This window comes from Podarcis melisellensis (assembly GCF_964234715.1).
Source record: "Podarcis melisellensis genome assembly, chromosome: 15".
NCBI classification, from domain to species: domain Eukaryota; kingdom Metazoa; phylum Chordata; class Lepidosauria; order Squamata; family Lacertidae; genus Podarcis; species Podarcis melisellensis.
This window is the reverse complement of record NC_138532.1, coordinates 43,974,708-44,002,613: the sequence shown is the minus strand read 5'-3', so window position 1 is coordinate 44,002,613 and position 27,906 is coordinate 43,974,708. Positions and strand designations below refer to the sequence as shown.

The 27,906-nt window shown below is 57.1% G+C and overlaps 1 protein-coding gene across 1 annotated transcript; it reads left to right on the top strand.

The window, feature by feature from the left end:
• The first annotated feature begins 1,099 nt into the window (after positions 1-1,099).
• SLC43A2 (solute carrier family 43 member 2) lies at positions 1,100-27,906 on the top strand. Its single transcript, XM_081890410.1, has 14 exons — positions 1,100-1,163; positions 4,814-5,046; positions 9,550-9,799; positions 11,139-11,194; positions 12,134-12,210; positions 15,104-15,196; positions 16,298-16,431; positions 16,965-17,167; positions 18,003-18,149; positions 20,020-20,164; positions 21,184-21,313; positions 21,828-21,901; positions 23,886-24,009; positions 26,605-27,906. The coding sequence occupies exons 2-14, from the start codon at positions 4,887-4,889 to the stop codon at positions 26,764-26,766; spliced, it is 1,755 nt and encodes a 584-aa protein (XP_081746536.1). The 5' UTR covers positions 1,100-1,163; positions 4,814-4,886; the 3' UTR covers positions 26,767-27,906.

The following is a 27,906-nucleotide window of genomic DNA, read 5'->3' as shown; positions in this document are numbered from 1 at the left end:
ACAGCACCTTTGCTGCCTTTCCAGGGGACACCCAAAGAGCATCGTTTCTTGGCCTCCAGGCACAGGAATTCTTTGCTTTCCATTCCCGCAAGAAAGGCTGACTGATCCTGGGAGCAAAGCAACCCAGTCACACGACGCTGGACGTCAGGCAGGGCTGGCTCAGACGTTGGCGAGGGGGGTCTTCTCTGTGGCAGCCCCCAAGTGGTGGACCCCACCCCATCACACAGCTGAAGACGTCCGTCTTTCCCCTGGCCTCTGCGGTGCGTTTTCAGCCCCCTGCATTCATAGAAGTGTAGAGCTGGAAGGGACCCCAAGGGTCATCCAGTCCAGCCCCCTGCGACTCCTCTTGTGGGAATCTGATTTCACTCTTTGATGACGGTGGGTAATAAATGCAATGGCATTGCTAATAATAATAACCATAAGGAAAACAATCCCGCACTGGGTGGCTTGGTGCTGCCTGGGGGTGGGGGGTGGGGAGCCGTGGCAGCTGCCCCCAACTGCTCCTCAGGGCAGGAGAGGGCCAGGGCTCCCCCAGACGGGGCGGCCAAGGAGGAGACGCTGCCCAGGAGCCCCGCCGCCCTTTCCTTCGGACCGAGGGAGGGACGGAGGAGCCGCCTCCGGGGCGCCCGCGGGCGGCGCGACGAACCTCAAGTCCTGGCCCGCCGCGGCTGCGCTGCTTCTCCCTTTCTTCCTCCTCCGCGAAGTGCGCGGCTCTCGCGGCATCCTCCTCCCCGAGAGGCACCCGCTGCAGGCGGGAGAGGACCCCGCGCCCCCGACTCGCCGCCCCTGCGCTCCCTCGCCGGCAGCGCGCAGAAGCCGGGCGCGCGCGGCAGCCAGGTGAGTCTGGGGCGGGCGGAGGGCCGGTGGCATCGCGGCGAGGCCCGCTTCCCCCGGCCCTCCGGGGCCTGGGCGGCGCGCGGGAGAGCCACTCTGCGCATGGCCAGAGGCACCCTTGTCCCGCGGGGCTGCCCGCGGCGAGTAGCGGAGCGAGCTCCCCGTCGCCGGGCGGGCGCGGCCTGATTGGTCCCCGGCCTGTTTCTAGCTGCGCCGCCGCCAATCAGCGCCCCGCCTTGTTTTGCTCCTCCGGCCGCATAAAAGGCGCGGAGCCGCTGCCGGCCCGGCCCAGGAAAGCAGCGGCGGAGCAGCAGAGCCGCGACCGGCAGGTGAGCGAGCCGCGGGAGGCCGGCTGCGCCCGGGGACGCGGAGGGGCGCTGCCCCGGCTGGCCCTCCCCGAGCCGGGCGCCCCGTCGCTCTCCTCCGGGCGATCCCGCGCGAGTCCGTCCTCCTGGGGACCCCGGAGTCCCCTCGCCGCGCTCTCCCCATCTCGCTTAGGGATGAGGTGGGACCCCCGTCCCGGACTCGACTTCCAGGCTGGGGACCCGGTGGGGCGCTGGGGGGGTGGCTCTGCCCTAAGGAGCGTCTCTTGGGGGTGTCCTGGTGGAATGGGGGAGCCCCCTTGTTTGCTAAATGGGAGGAGAGAGGAGCCTTGCCGAGCGAGTATCTCCTTGGGGGGGGGTCCTTTCCGGGCGCCCCCCAAGCAGCAGCCTCCCCCTAATCAGGCATGTGATCTTCAGAGGTACACTGCCTTAGCACATGGAGGCTTTACTTCGTTATCCTGGCTGATTGCGCTCGATACATCTAGTTTCTGTCGAATTCATCTTATCTTGGCAGCTATTGCCGCATCTTGTGATGGTGAGTTCCAGAGTTTTTGGGTGCTGTGTGCGAAGAAGTCCCTTCTCTTGGATTGTCCTAATCTCCTGCTCTTCTGCCTTCATTGTGCGGCCCCTGCGGGAGGGGAAACTTTTATCTCTCCACACCAGGAATAATCACACCTCTGTGATCTCTCTTCTTATCTTTTCTCTAAACTAAAAAGACCCAAAAGCAGCATTGCCTCATAGGGGAGTCTGTCCATTCCCTGGATCAGTTTGGTGGCACGCTTATGAACCTTTTCCAACTCTGCAATTTTCTTTCTTTCTTTCTTTCTTTCTTTCTTTCTTTCTTTCTTTCTTTCTTTCTTTCTTTCTTTCTTTCTTTCTTTCTTTCTTTCTTTCTTTTTCTTGCTTCCAGATCTGTGCGGCTGCACCACAGATTTATGCAAAGGCATCATGAGTCAAGGCCAGTTCTCTCTGCCTTGCCTAATAATTTCCCGTTTTTAACTGCAGCTGCATGCTGAGGGCTCTTTTCCTCTGCTTCTAAATAGTTGTCTCCGGGTGCACTTTGGATTGGGGCCATTTTGCTGTGTGGGTGGTGGTGGGGTTTAACCTAGTTGCACAATTGGGTAATTTTAGACTCCTAACTTCATGGTCTTATGGGAGCCCCCCACAATTTAGGAAGCAACATGCATTACTTACTCAGAATTAGCATGGGGGCTCTATTCTGCTGACTGGGCTTTGGGTTCCCAGTGCCCCACTGATTAACCCTTCCCACACTTTAAACCACCCACCTCCTTTGCTCAGCAAGCTTCTATTAGCTGTGGAGAGATGCTCTGGATAGTTCTTAAATGACCACAGCCAGTTCATACCCCATCAGAAGATAGATAGATAGATAAACTTTATTCGCATTAGCCAACGGCCATAGCAACATAAAACAAGCAATATAAACAATTAAAAAGATAACAATGGGTAAAATGACCAAGATTATCTTTTTTTTTAAAAAAAATATTTTTATTAAAGTTTCAAAAATTATATAAAAACAAAACAAAACAATAATACAAACAGACAAAAGTAAAAACAAGTATAATTTCAATCCCACTTACTTCCCCGACTTCCTCATACCTCCCCTTTCTGTATTCCAATTTCTAATTTATTAATTCAGCAAATCCTTTCCCTTAATTTTCATTTAATTAAAATGACCAAGATTATCATTCAGATAGTGGCCCATCAGAATTTCACCCCCCACCCAATAAACGTGCACCACAGAAAACCACACTTGTATCTGATAGTCCATTTTGGAGAGATCCTTCTGGAAATCCTTGGAAATTCCTCTTTCGTTTTTAACCACCCTAGATAATTTGGTACCATCAGCAGACTTGGCCACTTCTCTGTTCACCCCAACTCCTGGTCGCATGTTAAAAAGCACAACTCCCCATATTGGGTGGAAGAAAATCTTTGCCTGCCTCCAGGGGCTCATTTTCCATTGTTTTTACCCCTCTATTCAGAAGTTGGTTTAGCACCGCTTTCAAAACTTAGTTTTACCTGTTTCTGTGATGTGTTTGTAAACTGTCTTGAAATGCATGTAAAAGTCAACTGCCTTTTTAATTATAATTAAATAACAGTGATCCTTGGAGGACCTGCCCCCCCCACTTTCTTCCCCCTTCCATTGTGAGAACTCCCCATTTATTATTCCCTCTTGTTTATCTGGAAGAGGAACCTTCCTCTTAATCCTATCACTGCTGAGTTTACTTTGTGGAGATGTTTTGGGAAGTCCAGGGGTATCATGTTTGCTGGATGATCCTTATCGATGTGCTTGTTGACACTTTGAGAACACCCAGTGCCTGGCCTCTCTTTTGCAGGAGCTGCCAGGTGAGACTTGCTCCTCCTACGTGCTCTCTGGGCCTGCAATTCCTGGTTCTTTTAAAGTTTCCTTGGCTCCCTTCCACTTTTCCAATACGCTGCATATCTTTGCTAAAAGTTCACCCGTCCCGGGCGAACGCCCTTTGACCCCATGGTCTGGCTTCTTAATTCATAACTTGCCACTGGAATTTTCTGTCCCCTCTGTCTTGCCTTGGCTGTTGCCTCCTCCTCTGAGCCAAGAAAAGGGGAAACGCCAACAGGTACAGGATGAGGAGTCACTTACATGGATCATGGCCTTGGACTGAGCCACCCACAGATCGCCTGACATGGAGCCCCATGGAGATCCTTGGTCCTCAGTCCTGGGCGGAGGGGCACCTGTGTCTGCCTCCAAGTGCCCCCTCCTCTCCACCAAAAGGCTTTGGGGATGGAGAGCTTAATTGAGCTGGGGAGCTGCTCCCAGTGGCCCCCCAAGCAGTTTCAAGGGGCTGCTTCTTGCAGCAGTTCTGGCTGGTTTTACAAGGGGGGTGGGTCCAGTAAGAGAGAAAATGAATTATTATTATTATTATCTTTATTTTGGCTATGTATACCCTGCTTTTAAAATGCTTCCAAATTATGAGGGGTGGGTGGGGAATTCACAACAGCACAACAAAGATTGAAAATAAATCCAGTTAAACAAATATTAAAGAAGCAGAAAACGGCACCAGAAGAGACAGAGTGGAAGAAAGGATAGGAAACCACCTGTCTGATATGCCTGGGAGATGAGAAGGGGGGGAGGTTACCTGGAAGCCCCCTCCCCAATCCGCTTCCCCAGTCAGTCCTCCCCCACCCCAGGAGTTATCATCATAGAAATGGCTTAGTCAAGGGGGGTTGATCAGGACTTTTCAGGGTCTTGCTTCCCTTCTCTGCCACTCGGGCTGGAGGATAACTCAATTTATTTCGCACCCCACAAAAAGTTGCTTCCTTCTGCTGAATCTGGATTCTGCTTAATTTTCAAAGCCCAATTAAAACTTGACAGAACTTTGCATTCCCTGACCTAGAATTTAACGCTGTGTCCCCCCCCCCCCGGTGGTGCTTCTCCCTCATCCTCTGTCCCCCCTCAATGTAAGCGGCTACTAGCACTATTCATGGTGGCCGGGCAGGCCTGTGTGCTGAGGGTCTTGTGTCTCCTTGGTCCTCCTCCTCTCACCACTTAGAGGTGTGATTGGGACCTCCTCCTTTGAGGAGGTGGCTGCTCCTGTGGCTCCAGACCCCTTGGGAGCTCTCCTAGGGCCAAAGCATTGACCGCTTTCTGTTTCTTGCAGTTTGGAGGAGCCCACGTGAAGAAGGCCCTGCTTGCCTCCCGCCGTCCTCGCCTTCGCCCTCCTCACCGTCGTCATGGCTCCCACTCTGGCCACGGCCCACCGGCGGCGCTGGTGGATGGCCTGCACGGCCGTGGTGGAGAACCTCTTCTTCTCTGCCGTCCTCCTGGGCTGGGGCTCCCTCCTCATCATGCTCAAGTCCGAGGGCTTCTACTCCTACTTGTGCCCCCCGCCAGGTAAGGGGAGCAATGGCTTCCCAGCTCTCCCGGGAGGGCGCATGTGCTGCTGGGGGAGGCGCCTATGCCACCAGGTTGGGATTCTGGCCAGAGCTGACCTTGCTTCCTCCCTCTGCATTTGCCAGGCAGGCCTTGGGAACAAACTTCCATTCCTGGCCAGCTTGAGCTGCTTCTCAAACAGCTCAACTGGAGACAGCATTTGCAGGCCAGGCTGGAAGCTGGCCTGGGAAAGGGGCGTGTTTGTGCGTGTCCAAGTGCCGTGCTCTGTGCTGGATGGGGTGGAGAATGAGCCACAGGCTGACCGGTGGGAGAAGCAGACCCTCTCTCTAAACTGAGGTTGGAAGGATTTCCTTTCATCCCAGGTAGGCAGGAGTGGGAGGTCCAGAGTAGTAGTAGTAGGAGTGCCCGATGAGCATCCCCACATACCACATATTTCCCCCCTTTCCTGAAGGGATTTAAAGTATCTGAAGCAGGCAAAGCCTGTGGCTCTCCAGAGGCTGCTGAACTACAACTCCCATCAGCCCCAGCAAACGTGGCCAATGGCCAGGAGAGCTGCAACTCACCAGCGTTTCCCACAGCCCACCTCTCAAGCTCTTGAGGGCCAGTCACTGCCAGGAAATTGCCCCCCCCCGTACACCCCCCCCCAGGACTGGTGGCCCCCAGTGTCGCACAGCAGGATCTCCTCTCTCTCTCCTCTCTCTCCTTTTTCCTAGCTTCCCAGGCTCCGCTCTAGGCGCTTCCCTTGCAACATCTAATGATTAGCTTGTAAATGGATCTAGATGATTGCCAAAGATTAACAGCTGCGAGCAGAGTGGGGGGGGGGAATGAAGCAAACACTGGAGCAACTAGGTGGACTCTGTTGCTGCTCCCCTCCTGCTAAGGCTGGAGCAGACCTTACTGGCCAGGAGAGATTTATTTAAAACAGCATCTTCTCCTTCCCCCTCCCCACCTTGGCTGCTTACATATTTGCTGACGGCCTTAAAGCTTATCAGAAGACTTCTGCTAATCTGCAGAAAAAATGCCTTGTGTTGCAATTGGAAAAAGGTGCTGCCATTTATTGCTCAGTAATGACCGAGGAGACATTTCCGGTTTAGGGTGGTGGAGTTCAGTAGTTTTGGACTCTGGAATTAGTGGTCTTGTGCCCGTCCCTGTCTAGGGAACGTTGGGCCTAAGGCAACCTTGCTGTGCCTGCTGCCCTCCCCACGCCTTCTGGGCTCAGGCCCTGGCCTCTCTCCTGCCCCTGATGGTGCCACGACTCCTGCAGGTGGCCTCTGATGATGAATCTGGCAGGCCAGTCCTGGGCTAGAGGGGCATTCCTGCTGCCTTTTGGACCAGGAGTTGAGATGGTGGGCAGGCAAACAGACTGGCCTTTGCTATCTCAGGGCTGTCCTTGGTCCCCCCCTTGGCAGCAACAGTTGTAAGAGGAGGCAGCATCCAAAGAAGTCTGTTGGAGGCTGGCAGCCTCCTGGGGCTCTTGCGGGTGCCCAGCCGTGTGTGTGTGTGCGTCCTCTTTGTTGCTCCGTCTGGCTTGGTCAGGACTGCCCTTTGGACGCCAAGTCAATCTTTCACTGGGTCTGAAGAGATGCCCCATTCAGGGCCAGGCAGAGGTTTGGTGGAGAGCAAGGGGCCCAGGGCGGTCCCTCAAGGGATGACTCTGCTCCGGGCTGGTTTCCTGCCCTCTGAGGCTGCTTCTGCTTCGGCTCCCGGAGGCAGGAAACAGGCCCCCTTTGCCAGAAAAGAGAAACTGAGATTGCTGAGTCAAGGCAGCCAAGGCACAGGGCAGGAGGGGTGGAGTCCAGAGGGCAAGGGTCAAGGTGTGGGGTCACAGCCAAAGGGAGCCCCATTCCTCGGCTGGGACTCTGGTGCGGGGCTGTGCTGCAAGGCACATGGCTCCTTGTGAGACCTTCAGCCTCCTCTGTGCCAGGAGGGACTCTGGACCCTCCAGAACGGGTGCTGGCTTCTCACCCTCACCCCCAGAGGGGAGCTTCTACCTAGAGAGAAGGGACCCTCCCCCCCCCCAACCTGGCCCACCCGCTCCTTCTACTCTGGCCCAGTCTTAATCGGTTGCTCCACTAACCCGTTGCCCTAGTAACCTGTTGAGCCAGCATCTTCTCCCTGCTGACTCTGCTTCCCTTATCTGCTTTTATCTGGGTGTCTAGGGCTGCTGCTGTTGCTGCTGTTGTTTCTGCCTGCGTTTTCCTTCCAGAGTGGAGCTGAAGGCTGGGCTGGGGGGGTGGGGGGGGAGAAGGGTCTTGCTCTGTGCAAATCCTGTGTCTGCTCTCGCTCCGCCCTTCCCTCTCTGGGCAGACGGCTGAGATCACCCTGTTCTCCTTCAGTTTCCTGGGTTAATGAATGTCAAAGAGGCTGCCTGGAGGCTGCAGCCTGGCCTGCCTGGATTGCGGCTGGGGGACATTCTGTTTGTGGGGTGGGGAGGAAAACGGCACAAGCTTGAGTTGCAAGTAGGAAGCTGCCTCCGAACTCTCAGCAGGCTGTTTGTTGATCCAGCCAGCTCAGGTTTATTGCCTTCCCCGGCTTCCAGAGTCTCAGCGCTAAGCCCTCTGCATCACCTGCTACCTGAGATCCTCTTAGCCGCAGGATGATGGAGACTGAACATCCTGGTGCCTTCAGAATGCAGAGTGGGGAGCTGCTCATGGGGAGCACTCTGGTGTGTCCTCCCCCCCCCCCAACCAGTGTATTTTTCATTGAAGTCACCTGCTGGAACTTGGCTCTTAACTTCTCCACCTGTTGTTGTCATTATGTAAAAGAAGTCTGTGGTGGTTTGTACTTGCGTGTAGCCTGAATCACACCCACCCAGGACTCCCGGGAGAACTCGAGCAGCCGTGGGGCAGAGGGAACCCCTCTCTGGGGGACAGGGAGCCAGTTAAGCCACAATGGCTGTGCACTCCCTCCCCTCTTGGAAGCAGTAAATTCACCCCACTAATGCCTGTTGCTGGGAACCATGAGTGTGGCTGTTTGGGGCACTGGGCTGGGCGCTGTGGGCCTCCTGGGGCCTGATCCAACTGCTGCTCAGGGCTCTCCTTCTTATGCAGACTGTATGAAATAAGTGGGTTGCAGGGAAAGAGGACTGAGGAGTGGACACCCCTAAGGAGATTCCTGGTTGGGCCTGGGGCCAACGAATGAGGGATAACAAGCCAGGGCTGAGCACAGAGGTGGCACCACCAGTGAAAAACCACCAAAAGGCCCAGACTGGATTGGGTGGGATTAAGAATGGAAGCCAAGCTCCTGCACAGGTGGGGCCTGCAGTGAAATGTTGCTGCGTAGGGAGTGTCCCTGTTCAGACCCCCACCTTGGCTCCAGAGAGCTATCCCCACCAACTCAGTTTGGCCCGCAGGTCCTTGGGCTGATCATCCTCCGTGCCCTCGATGCCCTCAGGTCCATGCCAGGTAGGAGTGCCTGTCACCTGAGCCGGGGCTTCTCAAGGGCATGGCAAAGTGTCCCCTGCCAGAATCTGTGTTTCCACTACAAACAGTCCCCTGTTTGTGGTGAGGCAGCTGCTCCTGCAAAGCCAGTCCTGCGCTCAACTGGTAACTGGCGTGACTGAGCTGCAGCCGAGGGTGCTCAGGTCACAGGCAGCCTCCAACTGGCAGCCCCCCTCCCTTGCCAGTGGCTGCTGTGGTTTTCTCTGAACCCCCTCCCCCCCCAGTTTGGCAGAGTCTGGCCTTCCCCCTCCACCTGTTTCCTGCTTCTCCCTCTCGGTCTGGAGGACACCCCCCCAGGCTCTGCGTGCTTGAGCTGCTCTGCGGGTGCCCAGGTGAGGGAGCGTATCTGGGAGTTTAGTTAATATTTGCACAGAGCCATTGGCAATAGAGGCCTCCCTCGTTGGGGTGGGGGAAAGGGGTGGGTGGGCATTAGCCAGCTGTTGGGTTTGAAATGCTTCTGAGCAAGGGGTGTGTGGGTGTTGTGCTTCTCTGAGCTCACAGCTGCTGCAGCAGCACTTCCCAGATTGGGTGATTGAACAGAGTCTGTCCATATTGCTCAGTATTTCCCACACTGGCCGGCAGCAGCTCCCCACAGCTACAGGCAGAGAAGGGTCTCTTGCCTGGGGAAGGGCTGTAGCTCAGGGGCAGCAGACAATCCTGGGTTCAATCCCCGCTGAAATCCCCAGGTAGGGCTGGGAAAGATTCCCTGCCTGAAACCCTGGAGAGCTGCTGCCAGTCAGTGTAGGCAGCACTGAGCTAGGCTGACCAAGGGTCTGACTTTGTATAAGGCCTCTAGCTCCCTGTGTTCCTGTGCCCAGCAGATGTTCTACCACTGAGCTCTGGTCCCTCTATATATGCCTGGAGAGCCTTTGCTGCCAGTCCGTGCAGATTATATTGAGCCAGGTGGGTCGCTGGATGGCTTTCTGCTCCTAATGGAGCCAGTTCTGGCCGCTGGAGGTTTTCTGCTACAGCCGCCCTGTTAGTCCCAAAGGGCCCTGAGAGGCTGAGCTTCCTTTTGCAACAGCGGCTGCTGCCTGGGCTGACCTCCCTCATCTCCCTCCAGAGAACTCCACCAGCTCGGCGCACACCAGTCCCGCCAACTCCTCCCTGGCGCTGGGCAACCGGACGGTGGCAGCAGCCTTGGCGGGCCCAGAGCCCGAGGTGCGCATGAACGGCTGGCTGATCTGCAAGGAGCAGGATGAGATGCTGAACCTCGCCTTCACCGTGGGCTCCTTCCTGCTCAGCGCCATCACCCTGCCCCTGGGCATCGTCATGGACAAGTATGGCCCCCGAAAGCTGCGGCTGCTGGGAAGGTGAGGCTGGGGGCTGTCTTGCGAGGGTTTCCCCCCGGGCATCAGACCAGGCCTGCTGGGTCCAAGCTGGAGGTTTCCCGAATCGAAGCAGAACTGGTCCTTAGCGCATGGTGGGTGTTTGTGGGTATTTGTGGGTGTTTGTGATTTGTGTGTTTGTTTGTGTTTGTGTGTGTGTTTGTGTGTGTTTTCCCTTGCCTGAGCCTTTGCTTTGCCCCCAACTGCAGGAGGCAGTGACAGCCAGCAGCTGGGATGGCTTTAGAAGAGGATAAGGGGAATGTGGGCAGGAATGTCTGCTAGCCAGGGGCCAGTGTGGCTGTGTACTGCCTTTCGCTGGGTGAGGCTGTCTGCCTCTGAGTACCAGTTGCTAGGAATCTCTGTTGCGCTCAAGCCCTGTTATGGGGCTTCCCTTGGGGGGCGCCTGGATGGTCCCTGTGAGGACAGGGTGTGACCAGGCGGGTCCCCTTTGGCCTGTTCCAGCTACTTCTGACATTCATAAAGAGAACATAAAGAGCAGCCTGCAGGATCATGCCCATGGCCCATCCAGCCCAGCATCTTGCTCTCTCAGGGGCCAGCCCACTGCCCTGCAAGAGTCCCACAAACAGCGTTTGTGCACCAGAGTCTTCTCCCCTCCTGTGATTTCCAGCAACTGGTCTTTGGAAACAGGACTGCCTGGCCTAGCACCTGGGACTCCAGATTTTTTGGGGGTGGGATTAAAGGCAAAGAGCAGAGCTCTTGAGGTTCCTAAGTGGCCTGGGGTGGGGGTGGGGAGAACCACCATTGCAGCTTGGTCTGCAGAGGTGAGGAAACAGTCCTGCTCATCTCCAGGCTGTAGGAAGCTCCACCTGCTGATGTCTGCAGGCCAGACTGCTCTTAAAAGTGCAGGAGCAAGCCAATGGTAAAAAGCTGGCCCATCTCTGCAGCAGAAGAGGGGAGCAGCCTTCTCTCCTGGGGATGAACCTGCAAACAGGCCAGCCTCCCCCAACCTTGAGGCCTCCAGGTGTTACTGGACTCAGCTGGTGGCACCACCACTCCCTCCCCCACTTTGTCTTGTGTTGGGCCTGTGGGGCTCCCCATTTGCCCTGATCCAGCACGGATGTCTTGGAAAGTAGACCGGAGAGGAAGAGGGGGAAGGAGGGGCAAAGAGGGAAGCCTGTATCAGTCTGTCTTCCTGTTTCAGCCTCCATTAATTGGGAGGAAATCAGAATGAGTGACGAAGGCAGAGAAACCATATCTGCTGGCTTCAGGTGTCCCTGTGCTAAGACTGACATGGCAAGGCAGACATCAATCCTTCTCCTAAGCTCTGCCAGCCTGTGACCAGTTGCCTTTTCCTCCATTGCAGCGCCTGTTTTTCTGTTTCCTGCGTCATGATCGCCTATGGAGCCAGCAACCCGGACTGTAAGTCGCCTACTGGTTGTGGGGGGACAGGGGACGGGACCCCTGTCTCTAGGGGAAGGGGAGGTTGTTGTGGGCCAGGGGCTGTCGGGTGGGGTTTGTGCCCAGTCCTGCCTCCAACCTGGACTCCACCTTCTGGGCCTTGGCTGTCTTTGGGTGGCACCTGAGAAACCAAGCTGGTTAAAAGCACTGCCTGAATCAAGGGTGAGCAGCCTGCGGTTCTCCTGACACTTCCAAGCGACAGCTCCCACCTTCCTGGGCATTGGCCGTCCTGGGTGAGGCTGATTGGACAGAATTCCCCCCCCTGCCCTGGCCTTAAATGATCAGACATGGCAGCAGCTGAGAGATGAGGGGTTTTAATTCTCCAGCTATGTGAGAAAGGGCACATCTACCCAGGGGTACAGCACTTCCCGGTCCAGTCCTGGGCATCTCCAGCGAAAGGGGCAGGAGAGGCCCCTGCCTGAAAGCTACTTTGTTGGGAGGGGGCTATAGGTCCGTGGGGAGAGCCCTCCCCAAATTGGGGGGCTTTGCAGCAGACAATGTCCCTGGTTCAAGCCCTGGCAGCCACCTCTGCAGTTACAGAAGGACCAGGTCACTGCAGCTGCTGGCATCAGGAAGACCCCAGAGAAACTGCTGCTGGTCTGGGCAGAGGCTCATCTACAGCTCTGCTCAGGTTCTCATTCAGAACCACAAGGACTACTAGAATCTTCCCTTTGGGGGAAGGACCACAGCTCAGTGGCAGGGCAGAAGGTCCCACGTTCAGTCCCTGGAAGAATGTCCCATTGCAAAAGGAATCTCAGCACTCTGTGTGGGACAGAGCTGGGGGGCTGGCAGATGTGGCCCTCTCCCAAAGCTGGGGCTGAGTTAGAAGGCCATTGGGGTTTTTGCTGGTGGGCCTGCTGCCCCATTGACGACCTCTGCCCTCCCTCCTTCCCTCCTCAGCTCTGTCGGTGCTGATCTTCATGTCCCTGGCACTGAACGGCTTTGGGGGGATGTGCATGACCTTTACTTCGCTCACGGTGAGTGCAGAGAGAGTGCGCTGGGAGGACGGGAGGGGCTCCCTGTACCTGGCAGCTGATGCCCCCCACCCCAGAGTCCCTGCCTGGCCCCCCACCCCAGAGTCCCTCCCCTTCACCCCCCCAGCCCTTTCAGGGACCTCAAAATGGGAAGAGCGAATGAATCTGCTGGGACTGAGGCCTCATTGAGGAAGTGGAGGCGTTTGGTGCCCAGGGCTGTTTTTTCCGCTTGTCTTGAAGGCTTCACTTCCTTCTCCCGAATCTTGCACATTCTCAGGCTCCCTTCACCCCTCCCAGCCGTGGTTTTGTTGCACCAAAGTCTCTTGGAAATGAAGATGTGGTTACAGACCCCCAAGCGGTCCCCTGCCCCAAACTGGGTTGAGAACAGGAACGGGCTGCCGGGGGGGATTCTGTGTTCCCAAATCTCCTGGTCCACCCCAGCACCCATTGACTCTGGCTGTGAAAGAGTCTGGAGAGCAGATATTGGGGTATTTTTTGAGGGGGGAGTTGTCAGTTTTTCCAAGCCTGAATGGGCTTTGCCTGGACCCAGGCTGTGTGCTCCCTCCAAGCCAGGGCTTCCTCTGAGTGGAAGGGACCTGGGGGGGTGTGTCCCTAAACCCAGGAGACCATCTGCTTTCCAGTTCCCAGGATGGCCTCCCAGAGACCCTCTTCTGGCAGCTGGAGGGGCTCAAGCAGGTTTTACCTGGGGTGCTTTCCCTCCAGGCAGCCCTGAGCCCCCCAGCACCTCTCCTCCTGCAGGGGTGGACCTCAGCCTCACCCCCCACCACGGGTGGCATACAGCACTGCAGTGCAGTCCAGGATGCGGCTGCAGCCGGCTTCCTCTTCCCCTCCCCTCTCTGAACGCAGAACAAATCTGTAAGCTGCTCGCCTCCTCTGCTCTGGGGTTATTTAAGGACCCGGCTGCTGCATTGCATCCAAAGCGCTGCAGCTAGAGAGGCGGTGGGGGGGGGAGGGACGGAGCCAGGTGGAAGCTCCCCCCCCCACATCACTGCCAACCCCCCCTTTCCTGCTGGAGAGATCCTCACAGCAGGAATATCCTCAGCCCTGTAAACAGGCAGCTGCAACAGGAGCCCGGACAGCCTTTGGAAAAAGCAGCCAGAGCTCTCTGGGCATGTTGAGGGGGGAGGCCTCTTGAGCTGGGGGAGGGTGGAGAACATCATAGTCTCTGCCCCCTTCCCTGGCACCTGCCTGTGTCCCCTTCAGATGGGCGGCCAGTGAAATGTCTCTTCAGCTGGTGGGGGCAGATGGCAGCCATGGTGCAACACATCTGGAGGCTAGGGAAGGCTGACTGAGCAGGGAAGATCTGAGTCTCCCACTTCTCTCTCTCTCCCCTGGCCAGTTCCTTTCACAACTTGGTTTCTCTTTTCCATGCAAGGCTAAGATATCTTCTCTCCTGGCCATTGTTTGCCCAGACAGGGCAAGGGCGGGAGCTGTTTTTCTGTTTCCAAAGTGGTGCTTCCTCCATTCCCCTTGGAGGGATGCTTGTCTCACTGCAGACTCTCAGGGCTGGAGGGAGCGAGTGTGCCTGGTGCCTTTGGTGTGCAGAAGCTGCAGGGTGGCTGAGTTCATGGAGGAAATTGTCCCATTTACCGTAATATTCCCCTGGACTGTGTTACTGAGTGAAGGCTGGTGTGTGCTTCCAGAGGTCAAGTGCCAGGCCAACCAGCCATTTCCTCAGAGCCTTAGTGGGGGCAGCTGGCTGGACAATGCTCCCCCCCCCCCAGCTTCTTGCTGGGCCTCTTGCACGCAGCCGAACCCAACATTCAGCCACAGCTGGGGAAGGACAAGACCTGAGACGTACGTGCGCATCCAGGTCTTGTTTTGTTGGCAGGCAAGGCAGCCTGGAAGGGTGACTTCGTCAGCACTGCCCCCGGCTGCCTCCACACAGACTTGCCCCGGCCTTTGCAATCTTCTTCCCACGAGGGTGAGCCCAGGGCAAGAGTTGTTGTGACACTTGGGAAACTGCCTTGCGCTGAGTCAGCGCATTTGCACCATTCGTTCTGGGCTCTCTCCTCTGACTGACGGCAGCTGCCTTTTTTGAACCCAGAGCCTTCTGCAGGCAAACAAGCTGTGGCATTTTCTCACTTGGATCCTGGAGGGAAAAGGCTTTGAAACAGAAAGCCTGATGTCCCGGAAGAGTCTTTGCCCCACGTGTTGCCAGGGTGCTGAGTGGCTATTCTGAGCTTGCGTGTCAAGGGACAGCCATGGCCCCCGAGGATGCCCCAGGGTGGGTTGTGGAGGGCAGCCGAGTGCGTGCAGAGAGCAAGCCTTGCAAAGCCCTTTGTCCGCTGAGCCACCTCCTAGCCCAGTTGTGGGAGATGGTAGTCAGGCTTGCTGGCTGTAGCTGGTGTGGCTTCTGACAGACCCTGCAGGGCTGGCTGCTTTTGGGGGCACTGTGCTCTCGTTTTGTATTTTCACATTGTGAACCGTCCTGTGATCTCCACGTGAAATGTGGGGTACAAATTAAATAAAAGAATGAATTTCCTGTTCCCTGGCTCTGAGGGGGCTGTAAAGGGCTTGTGAGAGGCTTCCTCTTGCTGGTTGGACACCTGCCTTGGCTTGCAGGCATTTGAAATGGTACCAGAAAGCCTGCAAACTGTGTGGGGATGCCAGGGGGTTGCGGGGCTCTCAGACGGCTTTTAACTCTTTAAAAGAGGGAAAGCAAATCTGCCTCCAGCATTGGATACCACAAGATATGGAGACCTCCCTCCCAAAGCTACCCTAGGAAGCCTCTTGATGAGCCTGGCAGCACCTGCCTCCCCCTCCTGCCCCCCTGGTTTCTGCTCCCGAGTAAACAGGCTCCTTTCCTCCCCACACAGCCCACCTGCCCTAACCCTCCCCTTCTTCCTGCCTTCCTTCCTTCCTTCCTTCTCAGCTGCCCAACATGTTTGGAGACCTTCGCTCCACCTTCATCGCCCTCATGATTGGCTCTTACGCCTCGTCGGCCGTGACCTTCCCAGGAGTCAAGGTATGTTGGCTGGGAGCTCCAGCTTGTTGCTGCCGGAGGCGGATGGGGTCCTTTTCCAGTGATGCAGGAGACTGACGCTGCTGGGGGGGGCGGGTCCCTTGCCAAATGCAGGGATGGGCTCTCTGGGGGAGGTATTTAAGCTCCTCCAGCTTCTCTACAGCGACTGTCTGCCCCCCCCAAAAAACCCCAAGGCTGCCGTCTGTTGAGAGAGCAGTGGGGGAATTCTCAGTAACTGGCCTTGGCATTTCAGTCATTCTGCCAGCTTCCTGCTACTGACCCCCCAAAACCTCAATGCCACCGTGAAGTGAGATGAGCTTTCCTAGAATTCTGCTGGCCTCACGATGAGAATGTGAAGGTCCCCTTAACCGAGGGTTTGCTTAAAATACGCAAATAAACTGGAGGAGAATAAGCAGAGTTCATATTTTTAACCCGCTTGTGGCTGACAGAATAGGCAGCCATGCCCAGCTTGTCTTTCCGCGGAGGAATCTGCAGGAAAGAGGGCATTATACCAGGGGGCTCTTATTGCAAACTGATGGACAGAAAAAGCAGGACGGATATAAGACATTTGGGGCAGCGGGTGCAGAATCCAGTTCCAAATCCCCAGACTCCCCAATGCCAGCTGTGGGGAGATGCTTTTTGTTGGCCGGACGAGCTGTGTGATTGGCCTTAAGGCCTGACACGGGACGGGAAAGCCCCAAGCAGGAGGTCAGGGGAACAGGCCCAGCACTCTCCCCTTCCGTTCCCGATCTCTGGCATTGGGGAAAGGGCCCCTCGGCTGGTGGGGCTGCTCTGTTTCGCTATCAAACACCTCTTGATAGGCCCCCCCCCCCATACATTTGTCTCATTCCCTTTGAGGTTGACTGTGATGACTTACGGAATTCATTGCAAGAAGATGCAGAGTTACATGACAGAAAAATAGATGGAGCATCTTCTGTGCTTCTGTTCTGACTTCCTGACTCTTCCATGGCAAATGCCTTCGACCTGAGATGCCCCCCCCCCAGCCCGTGGGGAAGGAGGGGGTCCTGCTGCTGTCGCTACCTCTGGTGACCCCCCCAAGGGCCTGGCTGGTGATGGCTGCCTTTCCTCCCTTTGCCCCTCCAGGTGATCTATGACTTTGGCGTCTCCTTCATCCTCATCCTGGTTGTCTGGGCCTGCTGTGCCGGCCTTGTCTTCTTCAACTGCTTCTTCAACTGGCCCCTTGAGCCCTTCCCAGGCCCAGAAGACATGGACTACACGTAGGTCCTCTTGTGTGTGTGTGTTGGGGGGGACCCTTGGCTGCTCTTCTGAGACCCTCCCCTCCCAAGGCTTTCCTTGGGATGTGTGGTGGCCCTTCCTGGGAATTTTTCACCTCGTCCACCACAGTGCATTGAATCGTAGAATTGTTACATTGCAAGGGACCCATCTAGCTCACCCCCTGTAAAACAGGAGCTTGCCATTTCCACATTACTTCCATGATTCAACCCTAAAAACATGGCAAGTAAAATATGCTGAGGGTATTGTGTTGCACACATGAGCAAGGCCTCTCCAGAGCTTCATGCCAGCCAGGGGTGGGCAGGTGTTTGGGGACGCAGGCAGGGCATTTCCAAACCACCACTCTTTTGTTTGTGGTCCCGGAGTGGCTGACGCCTCGCCTCCCTGCAGGCAGTCCGGGGCAGATGCTCCCTTGAAGCGGGTGCCCGTCAGCAGCCCAGCCCGGATGCTACAAGTAGGGCAGCAGGTCAGGCAGACGTCCCAACCCTCCTCTGCCCTCTTTCTTCCCACTGGACAGGGTGAAGATCAAGTTCAGCTGGCTGGGATTTGACCACAAGATCACCGGGAAGCAGTTCTACAAGCAGGTGACGACGGTGGGCCGACGCCTGAGTGTGGGCGGCTCCATGAAGAACCAAAAGGAGCTGGCCACCCTGCAGGAGAACAAGAACCTCTGTCTCTCCACCGTAGACTTGGAAGTCAAGTGCGAGCCGGACAGTGCAGGTGGGGCAACCAGCAAGATGGTCCTAAGGTTGTCTCTTCCTGGACCCACGTGTGTGTGTGTGTGTGTGTGTGAGAGAGAGAGAGAGAGAGAGAGAGAGAGAGAGAGAGAGAGAGAGAGAGAGAGAGAGAGAGAGCTGTCAGGGCTGCCAACCCCCCTCATGTGGAAATGCAACTTTGTCTTACAGTTGTGTGTTTCTGGTGATGCAGAGTCCAGTGTGAGCTGCCCCCTCATCTCCCCCTCGGAGGAAGGACTGGGGGCGTCCTGGGAAGGGCCTACTCTTCCTCCTCCTCCTCCCCCAGGGAGCAAATGGCCCCCTGCCCAGCCCCAGGGCCGTTCCCCTCTCTCTCTTCCAGAGGGTTGGCAGGAGTTGACCAAACCATGAAAGACACGGGGAGGGTTGTCTGCACCTTTACTGATGGTGGGGCACTTCCTTTGTCTGCGCAGATATTCAGCAAGCCCCACTTGGTCCCCAACAGAGTGTCCAGAAGTAAAACAAGCACAATCTTAGTAAAAACTGCCAAATTGAAAGCTTATAGGAGCATGAAAAGCAGTATCACGAAACGCACAGCACAGGGGGAAATTGCTTCCTCCACTTGTGTGGGCCACACACTTTGGCCAGCCATGCCTGCACAGACTGTTTCCTCCCAGCCCCAGCAAGTGATCTGGGGCTACGCATTTGCGGGATGAATGCAGAGTGTGATTTGGGATGGCCAGGCGGCCCCGGCTAGCAGGAGCTGCCTCAGTGACCCTGTGCTGGCCAAGTGGCCCAGGGGGCAACTGGCGTCTCCCAAGGAGCCTCCTTCCTTATTTCCTTCCTCCTCCCTCCCCCCGCAGCCTCCCCGTCCTTCATGCACAGTGTATTCAGCCCCATCCTGCTGCTCAGCCTGGTCACCATGTGCGTCACGCAGCTGAGGCTCATCTTCTACATGGGCGCCATGAACAACATCCTGGAGTTCCTGGTGGACGGGGATCTGCAGACAGGTGGGTGCAGCTTTCCCCCCCCCCCAGCGGCTTGCAAGGGAAGAGCAGCGCTTTCCCTGGCTGCACAGAGTCAGCCGCCCGGCAGCCTCACGCCAACGGAATTGTGCCTTGAAATATTCTCCAAGCCCCTTTCTCGAATAAAAGGGCGTCTGACTCGTCAGTGGCCTCCCAAGAGGTCCTTGGGGCTTTAGAAGTATTGGAAGCCAACAGTTCCTAGTTCCACCTCCCTTCTATACGTTTAAAGTACATTTATGCCACATTAACAGTCATGGCTTCCCCAAAGAGTGATGGGAACTGTAGTTTGCTACTCTCAAAACTGTGATTCCCAGCACTGCCAACAAAGTACACATTCTATATAATAATAATATAATTATTATTCATGCTCTGCCCACCTAGGGTTCTTTGGGGACAGCTCCATCATTCAAAGGCACAGCACTCTCAGTTCAGTGTCGGGAATCGCATCCATTCCACTGAGAGTGTGGCGCTCACATGCGCTTGTCATCTTGGCCACATAGGACGGCTTTGCCACTGGTGGTTCCTGCACAGGGTGAAATTAGGGCGTTTTGTGGCGGGGGGAGGGGAGGCTCAGGAAGCCACACTGTGAGGTGCTCCTTGCAGACCCCTCTTTGTGCTGGGTCTTCAGGTGTTGCCAGCACCTGCTGCTGCCGGCTGGGTCCAGCTGGCCTGGCTGTGCCTCCAAGCATAGGCTGGCAGACGCCCTCTCCATGAGGGCAGCCACCAGCTGAATGCCAGGCTAATTTCGGCCCTGTTTCCGTGACACCCTTGGGTGTCTTGCGGCTCAGGGGTACCTGAGTTCAGTTCCTCAGAATGCCCCGACAACTCTTTCTGGTTTGCAGGAGAAAAAAAACGGTCAGCTGCGGCTTGTGGTGCTGCTGCTGCTGGCTGGGGCGGGGGGGGGGGGAGTTTCCTGACTCTCGCTTCCCTTCCTCGCCCTCCCCAGAGCGAAGGGAGAAGCCCAGCAGCTGACAGGGTGTCACTGGGAGAGAGGGGGTGTTGTGCTTGTGAGCTCCAGCGCCGCTGACTCAAGGCCCGTATTTATAGCGGCTGGAAGGGAGCCAGCCAGGAAAGGGAGCGATTTCCATGAGCTGGTTGTTTGTCTTTTGCACAACAGGACGAAACCATTTGTGTCTTGCGCACCGAGATCCAGTTTGGGCTTGTTAAATCTGGAATCTGCGAGGCAGATAAATCAAGAGGCGCTTTCATGAAAACAACAGGGAGGCTGAGGGGAAGGGAAGCGCAGCCGAGCGAGCAAGTGGCCGGGCGGGCGGGGGGGGGGCTTGAAGCTGAGCGGCTGCCAGGCTGACCCCCTCCCACCCCTCCTCTCTCCTTGGGGCTTTGCTGCTTGGCAAGCTCTGCTGGGGGGGGGGCCAGCCTTTCGGCCTTCACTCCGGACTTCCAGACCCCCACTTCCCTCCTGACTCTGCTCTGCTGTCCTCAAACTCCTTTGCCCCCAGCCTGGGGGGCTGTGGCTGCATCTCCTCAGGGGGCTGGGTCTTGCTGTTCACCAGCCCTCCACCCAGGAGGCGCCCAGGCTCAGGACTGGGAGTGATACACAAAGGAGAGAAGGGCCCGTCTGTGGCCCTGCAGAGGCTGCTGGACTCCAACTCCCATCATCCCCCTGTTCATGCTGGCTGCTGGAGGAGCACAGCACCTGGACTGCTGCCACAGGTGTCCCCTGTTTTAAAGGGCTGCATCCCATCTGCTTGCCTGCCCCAAATGGCATCACACACAGTGCCCCTCCTTTGCTTGTTGGCCAGCTGCCCTCTCAGTCTCCCCTTTCCAGCCACCCAAAACCCCACAGGCCTTCGCCTGGCCCTGCCTGACGTCCCCCTTCCTCTCTCCCTCCCAGTGGACCTTTACACCACCATCTTCGGAGTCCTGCAGCTCCTCTGCCTGATGACGGCCCCCGTCATCGGATACATCATGGACTGGAAGCTCAAGGAGTGTGACGATGGCGCTGCGGAGGAGGCGGACGAGGGGAGCGCCCCCAGCCAGTGAGTAGCGCCAAGGCAGGCTGCAAGGACACTCGCTGCCCTGTGGATCCTCCGTCCGGGGAGGGGGACCCCCAGCTCCTTCCTCCCCAGGGGAGTCTAACCAGACGGAGGAGTCTGAGGTCACTAGGCCAAGGCTGGAAGCACAGTCTGCCCAGCCCTCGGCTGACCTAGAAAGACCAAGAGCCTGGAGGCCGATGTGGAGAGATGCCTCCGCCTTCGTTTTTGCCAGGAGCCAGCGGTTGGCTTGTGGCTAGACCTCCTCTCCCCAGCTTGCCACCCAACCAGCTGCCTTCCTGGGGAAAAGGGCATCCCAGGAGGGGGGAAGCATCTGAGATCCTCCAGCAGCTACTGGACTCCCAGCAGTCCGGGAGGAGGGGCTCAGCTGCTGCCCACTGCTGGCATGACCCCAGGGCTTGTGTGTGTAGAACACTGGCCTTTGGGCCCCTCCAAAGGGTCTGAGGTGGGTCTGCAGCAGCACAGGACACCCTGCAAGTATCTGGTAACACAACTTAGATGCAACTGCCCCAGACGCTCAGGTGGGTCTCAGGACTTGTGGCATGGTGGGTGAAAAGAGGGGCAGGCTCCTGTGGCCCCTCTTTCTTTGCCAAGCAATTGAGACTCCACAGCAGGGACCCCCACCAGGCAGCAGGATTGAGGGGCATTGCCCAGACCCCGACTGCTGTGACTGTGACACAGGAGCACAGGAAACTGCCTTGGACTCAGCCAGACCCCCAGTCCATTTACCCCAGTACTACCTACACTAACTGGCAGCAGTGGCTCTCCAGGGATTCCCTGCTTGGGACCTTCTGCATGCAAAGCAGCTGCTCTTCCTCTAATTTGCTGATCTATTCGATCCTTTTTTGGTACCACCTTCTCTCCCAAGGCGTTGGGAATCTCACACCATCTTTTGTTGTGCAGCAAAGGCTGGAGACCTGGGCCTCCTTCCTCCCTTGCGGATCTCCCACCGGCCCCTGCAAGCCCCTCTGACCCCCTCCGTTCCTCTCTCCCTCTCCCTGCAGGGGCAGCAAGAAGAAGCCCCGAGACAGGCAGATCCAGAAGGTGGAGAACGCCACCCGTGCTTTCGCTTTTACCAATCTGCTGCTGGTGGGCTTTGGGATCACCTGCCTCATTCCCAACCTGCCTTTACAAGTGAGTAGCTGGCAGGGAGAGCAGTTGTCAAAGACTCAGCACGGGAGAGGCAGGAACTGGGCCGGGGGGTGCTGTGGGGGCCAGTCCAGGCCTCACCTGTTTGCTGGCTTAGCGTCTCCCGTGAGCAGGATCCCCACTTCCCAGCCTGTTTGAACAAGGTGCTCCTCCAACCCCACCTGCTCCCAATAGGCAGACAACATGTGCTGAATTGAAAGATGCTTGGTCAAAAGACCATCAGAAGGACCTGTTGGGTCAGGCCCAAGGGGGGGGGGAGTCCCACGTTGCGTGCAAATGTCCTTTCTTTTCTGACAGTCAGCTTTGTGGGACGTCTCTGGGCTCGAGTGTGCTGATGCTTCTTCAGTGCTTCTGTGGATGGAAGGGGGTCCCTGTGGAGGGGAGGGGGCAGCCCTGCAAGCTCCCCAGAGGGAAGAGGGATGGGCAAGTAGTGTGCTGGGCATTCAGAAGGTGACTTGGGGTGAGAATTCAGGGTTGTGTGTCTTTCCCCCTTTTCCAGATCCTCTCCTTCATCTTGCACACCGTGGTGAGAGGGTTCATCCATTCTGCCGTGGGCGGCCTCTACGCAGCCGTGTAAGTCTAGTCCTCAGCCGGCCTCTGGCCATGTGTGTTTGCCCAATCGCCCGCCTGGGCTTTGCTGCCGCCCACTTTGTTTACAGGCACCCAGTTCCCGGCTGGGGATGCTCCTTTTCCCTGGCCACCTTGCCCTCCCTTCCAGCCCGTTTCTGGGTCATGTTTGTCCTCCTTCCTGGATTAGCTTCTGAGCAGCTGTGGCTGCTGGCTGTGGGCCTGCTTCTCTGGGTGTTGCTCAAGGGGAGGGTGCTGAACATGACCCACATGCTTTCATCCTCTCCTCTGCACCTGATACCCATTGGATGTCACCCTCTGCTCTGGTTGCAGCATTCCTGGTGGGAGCAAAACAGTTTCCTAATCGCAGGCCCAGCCCAGGGATCCCGCCCTCTGCTTAGGCCACCCAGACACTTCTCTCCACCACAACAACCCCTTCCTTTGGAGAGCCCCATCTAGGCCAGAGTCTCTGGGGGGAGCCCAAGAAGGGAGTTCAGTCCTCTCCTCTGAACCGGGTCTTGCCTATCAGGCATGCAACGCTCAACCCATAACCAGATCCGGTTTCAGCTGCTGCAGCTCAGCTAGACCTGACTTGGGTGTTTTTGTCCTTGGGCTTGTTTTTTAATCAAAGAAGTATATGAACGTGATGATCAATGCGGGAGTTGTTGGTCCAGCTCCAGTTCTTGGCTTTTCAACATTGCTCAACTGGAGGAGGAGGAGGAGGAAGAGAAGCCCGCTGGCCTGCTTTCCCAGGCTCCTGTTTTCTCCTGGCAACCTCCAGCCTTCAACACTTTCCAATCAATGATGCTGATCTGCCTGGCTTGGCGGGGCCACTCCTCGAGGGCTCCTTCGTGCCCAGGCAGGCGGTGGGAAGGGAGCCAAGGCTTGTAGCCCAACCTGGACTCTCTTTGCTGAGAGGTGCCCCACATTCCAGCTCAGGGTGTGTGGAGAGTTGAAATCCAGGGGCCTCTGGTCCAAAGCAGTCGTTTCTGGCCAAGGGCACTCTAGTCTGGGGTGCAAGTGATCTGGCCCAAGGTCTGGACTCAGGGCACAAATGCCATATGTATTTTAGCTTCCTCTGCCAGCCGCTTTAGGGAAGCTTGGAACACGTTACCCAGAAGCATCCCTTTGGGACAGCTAAATTTGATCAGTTAAGCTTCTGCATTTAGCCTTTTGTGGGATTTGATGATGTGGAAACCAGACTCCTGCCCTGCTTCCAAACACAAGCATCTAGTCCTCCTTTTTCCTTGGGCAAGGGGGAAAATAATCTCTGCCCATGTTCTGCTGAAGACTTTGAAGGTAGAGGAGGGAAACTGCAGAGTTCCCCTCCTGCATCCTGCCCTGTGGCTGCTCCAGCTGTGCTCTGCACAGGGCAGAATTGCCCAGGCTGCTGCTGAGAGGCTGGAATGAAGAACGCCAGGAGCGTGAATTGCCAGGGAGCGGCAGGGCTTTGGGGAGATCCTGCTTCATGGCTGCTTGCTGTGTCTGCCACGTGGGGCCTTTTTGCTTGGAGCCTCCGTGCCCCTGAACGCCAGTGTTGAAGAACATAAGCAGAGCCCCGGCGCAGAATCCGGCCACAGGGGCTCATCCAGTCCAGCACCCTGTTTTGTAGCTAGATGCTCCAAAGGAAAGGTCCCACTGGCAGGGCCTGAGGGCAGCAGCCCCCTCCCCACATGGGACTCCTGGTGACTGGCACCCAGGGGCATTGACTGCCTCCAGCAGAGGAGGAAGATGACAAGGCAGGAAGGGGGCTTCTGCCTCCACACCCTGCTTTCAGGGCTTGCTGGACGCACCTGGCTGGCCGCTGGACTGGACTGCAGATATGGACGGGGCCTCCTGCTCAGATTCTGATGGGCCATTAGAAAAGTCTCCAAGGGCCTTTGCTTCCAGAGAGTACTGGGCTGTGGGGCTGGGCTCAGGGAGGAGCCCCACGTGGCCAGGCTGCGAGTGCAGAAACATGACTGTCCCCTTTCTCCCCCCTCTCCTGCAGGTACCCCTCCACGCAATTTGGCAGCTTGACAGGGCTGCAGTCTCTGGTCAGCGCCCTCTTTGCCCTCCTGCAGCAGCCCCTCTTCCTGGCCATGATGGGGCCCTTGGAAGGAGACCCTCTCTGGGTAAGTGGTTGGGCGGCTGGCGGAGTGGAGCTCCCAGCGCTTGGCTTTTGTGCAGAGGAAACGGCAAGGGACAATCAGTCGGCTGCATCTTACTCAGGAGACCCATTTAAATCAATAGACCTGGCCTCTGTGGCACTCTCCATTTTGATGAGTTTAGTCGGAGTAGAGCTGAGTTGGAGACAACCCTTTAATTCCAAAAGCAGCCTTGGGGGGCATTCCTGAGCAGGCAAAGGGCTGGGATAGCTCTCCCCCCTCCAGCTGTTTCTCTGCTCAGCACTGATGTCCCCACCCAGGTGCTTTTCTCAGCCACAGGCACTCCTCACCCTCTCCTGTGGGGAAAACACGCCAGGGCTGGTGGGGCTGATCTTTAAGTGGGCACAAGCAGTTGGAGGGGAGGCAAAGGAGACCCTCGCTTGGCCGTTCCTCTGCACAGACTTGAAGAAGCTGCCTTTGGTTTGGGAGAAAACCGCACTGGGTGGGTGGGTGAAGCCCATTCTGGCTGCTTCTGTCTCCCTCTGGTTGGCAGGGCTCTTGTAAAAGCAGGAAACCCGTGGCCCAGGTACCCCCAAGAGAGGAAGCCCCCAAGCAGGAAGGATTCGGAGGGCAGCAGCATCTCTCCCCTCTTGGGGTTCACCCCAGCCGGCACCCCACATTTACTGCATCTGGCAGTGCAGGAACGACAGAGCCTTTGACAGGTGCTGCCTCCTCCTCCTTTGGAGCAGAAGGTTATGGGACCAAGTCTGCCGCTTCTGCCCCACAGGCTCCCCCATGGCACCCTGGTCTCTTTGCTGCAGCTCCCGCTCTGGAAGGCGTTCCAGGGCCTGTTTGGGAAGTGGGGGAGGCTGCTTGGATCCTCTGGCTGGGCTCCCAGAGGCCACGTTGTTTTCTGTTTAGACAGCAGAGCACCTGACACCTGCCTGGGAGCAGCGGAGGGCTGGCTGGCAGCCGCTGGTCTGTTTCCAAACCATGATGGGGGCACATGGGTTGCGGAGCGCAGCAGAGCAGTGCTGCCGGAGGGAGGCTGGCAGGAGCAGAGGACTCCTTCCTGGGGGCGCTGTGTCTTCCCGGGGGAAGAAACTGTTCGGTAACTGCTTGGCATTTCCAGCTTCTGTTTCTTCCTGGGTTTGGGGCTAGCACAGACCCCTTCCCTCCTTCCCTTACAACTGGAGCTACTGTGGGGAGACCCCAGTGGGTGCTGCTGGCCTGCAGCAGGAGCTTGCAGAGCTCTTGTGGCAACCAGCCAGCCTGGGGAGGAGCCACTTCCACACAATGCCTTAACCCCCCCCCAAAGGGTTTTCAAGAGAGCAGAGCCCCCACGCTCCTAGGCTGCTGCAGGGGCAGGGGCAGTGCTCTGTCCCCGAGAAGATCTTGGCTTGTTGGCCAGCGAATGATACCCAAGCAGATAATCCCAAGTGGGGTGGGGGCAAAATCCTGGCCACATGGAATCTCCTCCAGCTCTTTCCCCCCCAGCCCAGATCTGAGCAGGAGGTCAGATCCTGCCCTCCAACCAACACCTGGCCTTGTCGTGTAAACATACCCAGGTTGCATAGGTAAACGGCCTCGGTCCAGTATACCTGAAGGAGCGTCTCCACCTCCATTATTCTGCCCAGACACTGAGGTCCAGCGCCAAGGGCCTTCTGGCAGTTCCCTCACTGCAAAAAGCCAAGTTACAGGGAACCAGGGAGAGGGCCTTCTCGGTAGTGGCACCCGCCCTGTGGAACGCCCCCCCAACAGATGTCAAAGAGAAAAACAACTACCAGACTTTTAGAAGACATCTGAAGGCAGCCCTCTTTAGGGAAGCTTTTAATGTTTAATAGGTTATTGTATTTTAGTGTTCTGTTGGAAGCCGCTCAGAGTGGCTGGGGAAACCCAGCCAGATGGGCGGGGTATAAATAATAATAATAATAATAATAATTATTATTATTATTATTATTATTATTTTATTTTATTAATAATTTATTTTATTAACACCCAGGGAAGGGGCCTCACATCCCTCAGCTGTTCCCCCCATCCTGGGGGCAGGGAGAGTACGCTGGAGAGTATGCTTTGCTTGCAGAAGGCTCTCCCCTCCAGTTCAAGCTGGGGGAGGCAGGTGCTTCAAGGTGACATTCCTCATCATCCTCACCACTGAGTGTTGGGGAATCCGATCACAGGGGCTACTGCTTTATAGAGTCTAACCAAGCTGGCCCTCTGACTCAGTATTGCCAGCACTGGCTGGCAGCAGGGCTTTGGGGCCGTTCCTGTTCCCAGCACTCCCTGGGCTCTCCCACTGAGCCACAGCCCCTCCGAAGCCCCTGTGCAAACAGATCAGGCTCCAGGCAGGCTGAGCTGCAAGAACCAACCCTCTGTTGCTGTCCTGGAGCAGCTCCTTTGCTGCCATCGCCACACCCTCCTCCTGCTCCCTGTACAAAGGCACCACAAGGATCTCGGGGCAAAGGGGGGTGCTGGGCAGCTGGAACCCCCTACCCTCACCCCCCCCATGCCTGCTGCAGGCCTTCTGCTGGCCACCAGGCTCTTCATCTTGGGCTGAGCTTCAGCCTTTCCTCTGCCCTCCTCCTCCTGCTGACACTGCCGGCCTCTTCTGTCCTCCTGCAGGTCAACGTGGGGCTCCTGGGGGCGAGCATGCTGGGCTTCTGCCTCCCGCTCTACCTGATCTTCTTCCGCCGGCGGCTGGAGCGCGAGAAGCAGCAGAAGAGCGAAGATGCCAAGCTCTTCCTCAAGATCAACGGCACACCCAGCCAGGAGGCCTTCGTCTAGGAGGTGGCTTCTCTTTGCCGGACTGGGCTGGGAGCCTCCATGGGCAAAGGCAGCAGCATCTCCTCCCACTCCCTGGTGGTGCTGCTTGTGCCCCCCCGGCAGCTCCTGCCTTGTCCTCTTCTGCCCAGCCTCCAGAGACAGGCAGCGGCTGGGCCAGCATGGGCCTCACCTGAGTCCTCAACGGCTGCCATACACAGCGTCACGCCTCTTCTGCTCCCTCGCTGCTTGTTCACGGGACTCTGGTGCTGCAGGGGCGCTGACTGTTCTGCAAAAGCAGAGCCCCTTCACTGCCCCCAACTGCAGCTTGCGCCAGTGCAGGACACAGGTGCTCTCCTGCCGCCCTCCTCTGCCATTCCTGGAGCCCAGAAGCAAGCCTCTTCCCCCTGCCTCCAGGCGCCAGTCCGTCCTCCAGCCTGACGGGGCGGGGAGAGGAGGGGAGCCCAGTGGGACTCTGCAGACTGACCTGGGCAACAGCCACGGACCTCTTCGTTCTGCTCCGGACAGGCCTCCTGGCTACTTGCTGCAGGGCAAGGGGCTGCCTCTGGGCCACTGAAGGGGCAAGGAAGATTGGGGGGCACATCCAGCTGGCCTGGATCCTAGTGGTGGAGGAGCCGCGGCCCTCCCCCTTGCTGCCCACTGAAGGGCTGGTCTGATGTGAAGCTGGCACTGAATTTTGCAGGGTTGCTGGGAGCCGGGTGTGTGTGCGGAGCTTGCTCTCCTCTCTGCCTGGGGAGGGAGCAGCTCCTGCTTTGCAAAGCAATAAATCGGCTGGCGGGGGGGGGGGGCTAGACTGAGCTCCAGGGAGGCAAGCTTGATGAATGTTCCCCTATCCCTTTCTTGAAAGGGATACCACAAGCTTGCCCACCCCCTTCCATCCGTAGCTCTTTGGGGATCTCTCAGGCCAAGGGGGTCAGGGCGGCGGATGTCTTTGCCCTGGAAGGTACTTGGGCTCACCCTGATCCTCTTCTACTGGCAGCCTGGTGGAGCCTCTGCGCCCCCTGGTGGCCGACAGTCACTCCACAGGGAGGGCCATTTACTCACACGTAGTGACAATGGCAAGGATGACACAGCCTGTTTTGTGTGTTCTGAACAACCTCCTCCCCTGCTGTCTTGTCTCTTAAAAAAAGAAAGGAAAACCCA